General features: G+C 35.3%; 2 protein-coding genes across 2 annotated transcripts; both read right to left on the bottom strand.

The window, feature by feature from the left end:
• On the bottom strand, positions 1-3159 carry LOC104818005 (beta-glucosidase 19-like). The gene is made up of 13 exons (XM_010547430.2): positions 2924-3159; positions 2728-2797; positions 2567-2622; positions 2396-2471; positions 2234-2311; positions 2054-2141; positions 1719-1974; positions 1478-1593; positions 1095-1312; positions 939-973; positions 733-835; positions 514-625; positions 1-422 (listed from the first exon to the last, which is right to left on the bottom strand). Exons 1-13 carry the CDS (start codon positions 3086-3088, stop codon positions 227-229), a joined length of 1569 nt encoding a protein of 522 aa, XP_010545732.1. The 5' UTR covers positions 3089-3159; the 3' UTR covers positions 1-226.
• A 4282-nt stretch (positions 3160-7441) lies between these two features.
• Positions 7442-9937, bottom strand: LOC104818004 (nuclear pore complex protein NUP50A). The gene is made up of 2 exons (XM_010547429.2): positions 9812-9937; positions 7442-9057 (listed from the first exon to the last, which is right to left on the bottom strand). The coding sequence occupies exon 2, from the start codon at positions 9026-9028 to the stop codon at positions 7739-7741; it is 1290 nt and encodes a 429-aa protein (XP_010545731.1). The 5' UTR covers positions 9029-9057; positions 9812-9937; the 3' UTR covers positions 7442-7738.
• Positions 9938-9940: the final 3 nt, after the last annotated feature.

Genomic DNA, 9940 nt, shown 5'->3' with positions numbered 1-9940 from the left:
TTTAATGCAAAAGAGAGCATTTATTATAATACTAAGAAAACTGAAAGAGCACCGAAAGCGTGGTCGTCTTTCTCGCTCTTACAAACGCCGAGATCACCGAATCAAACATAGGAAGGGGGAAAACACAGACAAGACCGAATCAATCCTCGAATGTTTTTTTTTTTGGATAATTTAGTTATTTAAGACATCGAAGATTGTGTCCGAGTGTGAACTCAAGACTCTCATCTCAGAGCTCCGATTTCTTTGGAAGTTCCTGCTTGAGGAAGTTGGTGTACCACTTGCCGGATTCCTTGAGGTGGCGAGTCAGATTGTTCTTGAAGTCGATGTAGTAGAGCCCGAACCTAGCCTTGTACCCGTCTTGCCACTCGAAGTTGTCCATCATCGACCACACGAAGTACCCCGTGACGTTCACCTTGTCCTCGCTACACGACAAAATCATTCGATCAGAACCGACCCATCAATGAGATATATATATATATATATATATATATAACCTATGCATGGTGGACTCACCAAATGGCTTCGTGCAAGCTCAAGAGATGCCTTTGCAGATAGTATTTCCTGTTGTAGTCAGCGATTCCAACTTCGAGATTGTGGTGGTTTTCACCAAGATCCTCTCCATATCCTGTAATCAAATAATTAAAAATAAACAATAACAACAGTAATAATTAAATATCGTCATCTTCGTAATAATGTGAGATGATAAACTTGTACAAAATTTTCATTAATTACCGTTCTCAGTGATCATGATCTCGGGGTTGCCATAGTTGTCCTTAATGTATTTCATAAGCTTTCTCAAACCTCTTGCGTACACAGCCATTTTAGCGGTGGAAGGCTGAAAACGAAATAAAACAAAAGAAATGTTATATATTCAAATAATTAACCAGAAAATTAAATTATAATTTCAATATATCATAGAGAGTAGGGAATTTGCATACCATGCTACCAATGCTAGTTCCGTCCACAGTCTTAGCTGCAAGGGATTCGAAACGTACGTCAATGAGCGAACGGGCAACGGAATTGCAACGTTTTCCGCCGTTACCGAAGTGTTGGAACAAAACTGAAATTAAATTCCATATGCAATGAAAGCTTACGGTCCCAATTGACGAGAGAATCGGCTTGCCAACTTGGTTTCGAGAAGTCAGGTTTCTCGTTGTGGGTTGAGAAGAACGAGCTGTAGTAATTGATTCCGACATAATCAGCAGAGTTTGCGAGTTTCTTCTTCTGTTCTTCCGTAAACCTCGGAAGTCTGAACCCTACGAGATCTTTCATCTTCTGCGGGTAATCTCCGAACGTTGTCGGAGCAAGATGCCTGAAAATATTTGTAAAGTTATTGTTATAGCGGTAATGAATCTTATCATACTAGAAAAACCCTAATTTCGTATTTGTAAAAATCGTCCCATACGACAACAAACCACCAATTATGCATGAACTGTGATTGTGATTCACGACATAAAAGATTCAGAGTTAGACTTACCATCCAAGGATAAAGTCAAGAACACGGTCAACGGTAAGATCTTGATGTCCTCCCTCGAGATCGCTTGGTTCAAACCAAGCCGGACTGTGCGAAATTCCAATCTTACCACCTTTGCACTGTAAAAAAATTGTATTTTCACGAACCATATTCATTACAAAAAACAAGAAAGATGATACCATAATATGCACATGTCGGATTTTGTAATATATATACACACATATATATATATATGTCTATATACCTTCTCACACTGTCTGAATAGGTGAACGGCTTCTGCGTGGGCTAAGAGCAAATTGTGACTGACGATGTAAGCTTCGTATCCGGACCGCCCATCTTGGCATTCGTCTTTAACATACTTAGAACAACGACCAGGTGCTTTCTTCCCGATATCGTAACCCGCTCGACTGTACACCCATGGCTCGTTCAATGTGATCCAGTGCTTCACTTTGCCCCCGTATTCTTGGAACAGAAAGTTCGCGTATTCCGCGAAATCCTTGCTGTTATGCAATGAGTTTCAACATTAGATAGAGAGAGAGAGGGAGAGAGAGAGAGAGTGGGAGAGAGAGTGCTGCTTACACAATGCGCTCGCTCAAAAAGCCACCGTATTCGTCCTCCAAATCTTGGGGAATGTCCCAATGATACACTGTTACTAATGGTGTTTGGCCTGAACAATTGAATTATAAGTTTCATGGAGTCAGTATACATAACGTTGTCTATGGGACGATGTATGTGTGTTTATGATATAGAAGAAGTGACCATTTGCAAGGAGCTCATCGATGAGGTCGTGGTAGAATTGAACCCCAGCTTTGCTCACTCCTTTCTCCATCCTCCCATCTGTTATTACATATACAAATAATTAGGCATTATAATAAATAGAAATGCACAATAACCATCAAAGATATTCCGCAGAAAACACACGGGGAAATATTCTGGGCCACGCAATGGAGAGCCTAAACCCGTCAGTGTTCATCTTCTTCATCAACTGTATATCTTCCTGCAAGATTTAAAACGTGGAAAACCAAGAAAGAACGATTAGAAACCTCCAAATGGCGGTGATTGAACGAGTAATCAAGAAATATAAGCATATACCTTGTAACGATGGTAGAAATCGACGGCAACGTCGCCGTGATCGTTGTTGCATCTGTCTGAAAAAAAACAACACAATATGAAAACCGGTATATATGGTTCTTGTATTGTACAACTCGAAGAACAGGATCGAAGAACGAGAGAATCATGGAAGAGAGACACACGTGGGTATTTCTTGGCGTAGAGGTCCCACATGCTCGGACCTCGACAACCCTCGTCGACCGCACCTTCAACCTAACATCACAGCCCAAAATAAAATTGAAAAGGGTCAGTATAAAAAAAAACAGAGCAACACCGTAAAAACAGAATGACATTGCGAAAGAAAACAGAGTATGTATAGTGATGGAGAAGGAGAAGGACCTGATACGAAGCAGTGGCGGTACCGAAGATGAAGCCTTTGGGGAAGCTTGCCCGGCTAAGAGTCTCGGTCTTGGGACAGACAGGGCCGTCGGCGAATGCGGTCGGAGAGCAGACAAGGCCGATTAACAGAAGCCACCCTAACAGCTGATGCCTCTGATCACTCATTTTGTTTTTGTTCTGCAAACTCTGGTTTTTTTGTTAGTGAAGAGAAGAAAGATCTAAGTGATGAGTGAAGGATGGGAGAAGGGAAGGTGCTTATATAGAGAGAGGATTTAGTGTGTAAGAGCAAGAGTGGGGGCCACCTTTGGTTACAAATTAGACGAGTTATTTCGAATGTGTTTGTTAAATGGTTACAAAGAAGATACACCACGTGTAGCACGTGATTATGAAAAAAAAAAGGTTAAAAGAATCTAAAATTCGATTAAATATTATTTTCCAATCCAGTTACTGAAATTCTGGCATTGAATAAAAATGTTTTTTAATATTTAAAAACTAAGTAATTATTTAAAATTAATAAAACAAAAAGCTGATAGGAAAGTGGAATATATATAGCTTTCATAGAATGGAAAAAACAGAAAACCGAAAATAATTTAATCGAAATATTTACGGCCAAGCGATTTTAATAAAGAAAAGAAAAAATATTTACGGATGAATGAAGAGAAAGAGAAAATTGAAGTTACTGACAACGAGTAAATGAATTTGTACAATTATTGTTTAAGGCTTTAATGGCCTTTAATTCAGAAAAGAAATTTAAAAAAAAAATTGCCTCGAATCCCTCCAAGTCCTATGGTTATTAAAATTTGCCACAACAAACTATTGCAACGAATTTCGTAAAATTAGATTTTGGTTTAGATTTTGACATTTTGTCCCCTATATTGTCATTTCATTATATAATAATATGACCGTTTGCGACAATGGTCATTTATAAACATTATGTTTTTTTAATAATACTATACAATAACGAAATAATTTTAAAAACTAAAATAAACACTAAGGTTTTATCTGGTTACACAATTAACAACTTTTATATTAGCAGTTGATACATTTGAGTAATGTGAACACACTATTTACGTGGAAGTCAATCACGTTTTACATATTAATGTATTTCATATCACAAGTATTCAGTGATTGAACCGTTTATTTCCGTACCAAATCAAAACCATTGTATATTAAGGTTATATATATATATATATATATATAATTTAATAAGAAAGAGTAATTGTCTACGTTAAGGTTATAGAAAATCGCGACATCCCAAATAAATGGGCAGATCATAAACTTATATACAAAAATTGTGTTAAAAAAGCATTTACAGTAACGAGGCACATAAAAAAAAGGAAACATGAAAAATAAGCAAAATAAGCGAGAAACGTGAGTTGACAAGAAGCATGGTCAACATATCGAGAGGTTGGGGGTTTGACTCCTTGTCTGCCCATCTATCGTCTATCCATTACGGCTGATTTACCTCCCACGCATATATTGCAAGCTCGTGCGTGTGGATTTGGATTTACTCGATCAGCACATCCGAAAGATAGCAGTCGGGTTCCCAATGTATTACATACAAAAAAAAAACATATATTAAGAAAATGAGTGTTTACTATATAACCGTGGGACAAAAAAAAACATGTTGGAGCCTTACGACCTATGTGTAGTAAAATGATACAAATACTATAAACTAAAAAACAAAAGTTTTTTTTTTTGTTAAATAAAAAGTTATCAATTTAGTTTACCAAACAAAAGTTTTCAATTAAATGCTTGAATACTTACAATGTTTCTAAATCTTAAAATCACAAATTTTGAGAATAAAAATATCTCAATTTAATACTTTTCCTTACAAATCGAGAAAATATCAAATAATTTTTTTATTATATCTAAAATTAAACTTGTGGGTTTATGTAACATTTAATAATTTCCACATATTTGTAAAATTTGATTTTTTTTTTCAGAAATGAAACAAAATTGGAACGCGGAAAAAGAGAAGAAAAAAAACTTCAAATGTAAAATGACGAGAATAGGTTTATAAAGAAAAGTAATTTAAAAATAAAAAAAAAAAGTAGGGGATAATGTAGCGGAGGAGGGGAAAAGGCCAACGGCCCTTTCTGTCTCCGTTGGTTAGAAGTTTAACCAACTCGAGAAGAGAAGAAAAACGTGACATATGAGACTTCGTTGTAAGGGCAGAACTCGTAATTTCGTTGTACCGAACTTACAAATCAGACATCTCCTCTCAAGTATATGATCTCTTCACGGATATGATTTTATATAGCCTTAGCAATTTATAATTAGGGTTCAAAGTAATATTCCCGTAAATATAAAATGTTTTTTATATTTAAAAAAAATTGGACTTACTAATAGCAAAAATTTAACTTTTTCAAATCCCGGATACATATATTTTTTTTTGTAAAAGGGTATGAAAACATACAATTTGATACATCTTATACGAGTGGAGCATAAATAGAGGTACACATATTTTTATAGTAGAAATTAAATTATGAATTTTAATTTTTATTATTATGATACTTTGTACAAAATATTTAAAGGTATATTTAATTTTTATAAAATCCTAAAATTATCTAATATATAGTATATATTCGTATATATAATGCCAGTCAAATTGTAAATATCTGAAGTTGTCTTGAAAAAGGAAAAAAGAAAAAAGTGAAAGCTGCATTGCACTATTTATAAAGAAATCTTTTCCCCCATTTTTTCTTGTCTTGATTTTATAAAATTATTATGCTTTCGAAAACAGTATTAAAGTGCACATATATAACATATAGTATATATTCGTATATATTCACATGCACATATATATATGATGAATTTTAGATAAAACGTCTGAAGTTAAAATGAAACTAAGATAAAGTAAAAGGTTTATTAAAAAAATTATATTGTATATACAATTCTACTAAATGCACCTTCACGAATGGTTCCCACGCTCCAATCAATCACACTTACCATAAATAATAAAGACATTATTTTTTATCTTTTTTTTTTTTTTCGTTTGTAGCATATATATATATACATATATATTTGTCAATTATATAGAATATATACAATAACAACGTCCAATCAAGGCTTCCATATATATATATACACTTATGAACAGACGCATAGTGGAATTCGAATCTTAGATTGAATAGAAAACCACTGTCACTCATGGTGTCTGTAATCAAAGCAGAATGTGAACTGTAAAGTCGTACATCAATGGACCCTCCCATGGAATTATTTCAATAAATAAATCATTTTCTATTGATAAGATACTTTACTATTTGTATATCAAATTTATTTAAAACATTTTCATGACTTGTTTTTCCTATACATATATGGTAATACATATATTTGTATTACAAAACGGTTCAGAAAAAACTCTCTCAAGAATGTGAAATAGCAATAGTATATTTCAATTTTTTAAATAATATTAATACATGTTAGAAAGTTTAGAGTTTTTACGTTAATTAAATAATTAATTAAAAAATGTTAGTGGCACACGTACTATGGAAAAGAATCAAACTCCTCGCCAAAAGGCTTTAAATGCCACGAAATGGACCCACTCTACTCCTGTCAACTTGAACGGAGAAATCTTTTTATTTTTATTTATTTCTGTAAAATCAATATCTTTAATGGAGGTCATTGGCAGATATGCAAAATCCAAGATTAATTATAAATATTTAATTGATATTTTAAATTCAAAAAAAATTGAAAAAATTATATTATTCAAATAATCTCATTTATTAATATTATTTTATTTAGTTATATTATATTGAAATACAATGGTTTATATTAATTTTATATTATATTTAATAAACTTAAATTAAATTTTAATATATATTTTTTTATGTAAATCGAAAGGGTCCTGAAATGATTGAGATGGCTCTGCGTTTTGTATCCGAATTTGGTCACGTGACAACTCAAAACTTTGTCTATTATACAAATTAATAAAGTAATAGTGAAAAGCGGAAACAATTTCTGGAATACGTTCGTTCGCATTAGAAAAAATTTTAAAAAAGAAAAAATAATAATTTTGTCACACTTCAACCCATGCGACCGAAACAAGTAAAATTATTTTATTTTTTTATGGGTATTTGTAATATCTATTTTATTGGGCTTTATGACTAACTATCTGAATTTAAAAGGCCCAACTATTTCGGGTTTTACTCTTGTTTGGGGATTTATTTCTGGGCATGTACGGTTCGGTTTTCAAGAATCTTACCAAATTGCATTTCGGTTTGGTTCCATTATTTTAAAAAATAACCCATTTGATTATAATAAAAAAAAGTTGGATCACAAATCGGGTTTGACTCGTTTTCAATATTAGCCGAATTAAAGCATTTAGCTTCTCATCTCATATCCATATTTTCTTATGGATATTGATTTGATTTACAGCTCTGATAAAAATTCATTTTCTAAAAAATTGAATTATTTTGGTATTCTTTTATTTGGTTGGCTGAATTTTTAGATTTTTAAAAATAATAATAACCACTTAGTTTTATGTCAAATTCAATTAGGTTACAAATAACTAAGTAAACAGTGACAAAGAAAGTAGAGCAGTACGGACTTCATACAAAGACACCCACATATAACTGTTCCTCCTACACATGTCCAAAGACAGACTTCAGTTTTAGAAAGAAAAAAAAAAACAAGGAAAGCTTACTTCTCCATTTTTGTTCTCTTTCTGCCTCAGTGATAATAAACCAACAGAACAAAATTTTAACTTCAAACGACAACAAGACAGACAAGAAGAGAAAGTAGAGAGAGATTCATGTGTCTTTAGACTCTTTACCTCTTTTTTGTTTTTGTTGATCTGAAGCAGCAGCAGCATTATGGGGAGTTCTCAGGCGTTTTCAAAGGAGCTGCCTCGACTGGTTTACCCTCTTTATGCAGCATGACAACAGTACGGAACTCTTCCACAGTCGTAGGATCCTTAAATTTCAGGGCGAATGTGGACAAGAGGCCGTCTTTGCCATCGCCTATGCTGTTCAGACATGCAAAGGTGATCCCTTTCTTGTCCATGTTTGTCAGTTTCATATCTGGGAAGAGACCCGCGTTTAGGATCAACCTGTAGTTGCCCTTTGCTCTCATCACTAACCTCGCCTTTCCTCCATTCCCGCCTCTAATGGAGACGTTTACCTTCACTTCTCCCTTCCCTCTTTCCTTCCACGCCCCATCAATATATTCGAAAAGTACAGAATCTGCTGAGAAGGCCGCTCTCTCGTTCTCTTCTCCCGTCTCCACTGAAACCTCCTGCTTTGGCGGGAAGGCAGCACTGCTCTCACTCTTGGTCGTGATAACGGATGTAGCAGAGGCCCCAAAAAGGGAAGATGAGTTACCGTTACCAAAACTAAAAGATGGCTGGTCAGTCTTCTGTCCAAAGAGAGAGACAGAACCGGTACAACCCTCCTGAGAAAAAGGACCTGATGAGAATGATGAACTGGAGAAACCCGTCCCCGCGAGTCCCGTGAATGCATTTTTGGTACTTGAATGCTGTTGAAATGAGCTCAAAGATCCACCATCTCCATTCTTGTCCAAATTTTCACTTCTGTTTTCTTTCTTTTCTTCATTCTTGGTCTGATCATCAACTGATTCCTTTTCGCTACCATCCCCAGTTTGGTCTGTCTCCTTAGCAGTGTTACAATTGTCTGCAGCAGCATCAGTAACTTGATCCATCGGTTTTCCAGTTTCCTGATCATTTACCTCACTACATTTAGATTCAGCATCATCTCCCGTACTAATTTCTTCAGCGTTATTCTCTTTGATACCATCAGTTCTTTGATCATCTGGTGCTGGTTTTTCGGCCTCAGCTACTGTTTCAACCGTGGCTTCAGCTGATTTTGATTCAGCCAGGGATGAATTTGTTTCCGCAGAAGGTCCAGTAGGAGGGACCAAGCAAATTCCAGCAAACGGATTGGATGATGACATTGTTGCTGGGGCCTCTTTACGCTTAATTCTGACAATTCTTCTGCTAGCCAATACCTCATCACTGGCCCTTTTGAAAGTTCCACTCTCAAGCTCAGCAGAATCTTCCTCATCATCAAGACCGGGATTGTCACGAGACAGCTCCTTCACAGCAGCTCTCTTTTTTGATTGCTGAGCACTTTCCGATTCCCCCATTGAAAACAGATCTTGACAAACCAGAACACCTAAACAGAAGAGAAAAAATATCAAATGATAAGAACTGATAATCAACACCCACTTTCGGGTGAAGGCTAAAATGTAAATTGAAAAAGAAAGAAACCGAAACAATCTTAGATTGCACAGCATAGAAGCCAGTGTCTCTTCGCATTAACATATCTCGCCACATAAAGACCTTAAAATACAATGGGAAGCTCAAACAAGAGAACAAAAGTTTTGAAATGCCACCGAAATGGTAATCGATAAATAGCCAAAGTCCTGATTAAGATGAGCAGAACAAAGTATTATGATTATTATCACCCCAAAAAACAGAGATGGTTGAATTGCGGATAAACGATCAATACTCCGAACAAATGGAAAGTATATAGACACCAAACAACAAAGCCATTGATTAGCACATAAAAATCAGAAAGGGGAAAGCAAGAACCACAACAAATCCTAAACCCAATTTCGATCTAAAACCCTAAAATTGAAGGCCCCGATGCTTCCACCGAGCTCAACATTATGAATCTCATAAGGTATAGTAACTGCGTAAACCCAACGCGACTGCTAATTCCTCGAACAAAAGCAGCAAGATTAAACAAAGAATCCATAAATCTCTAAACCCATGTCATATAATATGAACCGTTCAAGAAATCCAACGGATACGGCAAACGAATCTGCAATCCCAGAATCATAACGAAGGAGCACCCAGATAACAGCAGGTCCTAAGATCCGGGAAATGAAAAACATTAACGCCGGTGAAGAAAGAGAGAGACTTACCGACGAGGAAAAGTAGCAGAAAAACCCTAAAGCCGGAGAGGAGCAGCTGAACAGGCCAGAGAGACCCAGAAGGTAGAGAGGGCCGAATAAGTTTCAAAAAAATAAAATAAAACAAAAATAAAAAACGAT

The sequence above is a fragment of the Tarenaya hassleriana genome, unplaced genomic scaffold, assembly GCF_000463585.1.
Source record: "Tarenaya hassleriana unplaced genomic scaffold, ASM46358v1 Cleome28, whole genome shotgun sequence".
NCBI lineage: Eukaryota > Viridiplantae > Streptophyta > Magnoliopsida > Brassicales > Cleomaceae > Tarenaya > Tarenaya hassleriana.
This window is presented reverse-complemented; position numbering and strand designations above follow the sequence as displayed.

Excerpts from the sequence above, each read along its gene's own strand:
- LOC104818005 (XM_010547430.2), bottom strand. The coding sequence starts at position 3,088 with ATGAGTGATCAGAGGCATCAGCTGTTAGGGTGGCTTCTGTTAATCGGC. Across the intron at positions 626-732 it reads GATCATGATCACTGAGAACG|GATATGGAGAGGATCTTGGT; the intron begins GTAATTAATGAA and ends ATTTGATTACAG. Across the intron at positions 423-513 it reads AGCTTGCACGAAGCCATTTG|CGAGGACAAGGTGAACGTCA; the intron begins GTGAGTCCACCA and ends TTTGTCGTGTAG.
- LOC104818004 (XM_010547429.2), bottom strand. The coding sequence starts at position 9,028 with ATGGGGGAATCGGAAAGTGCTCAGCAATCAAAAAAGAGAGCTGCTGTG.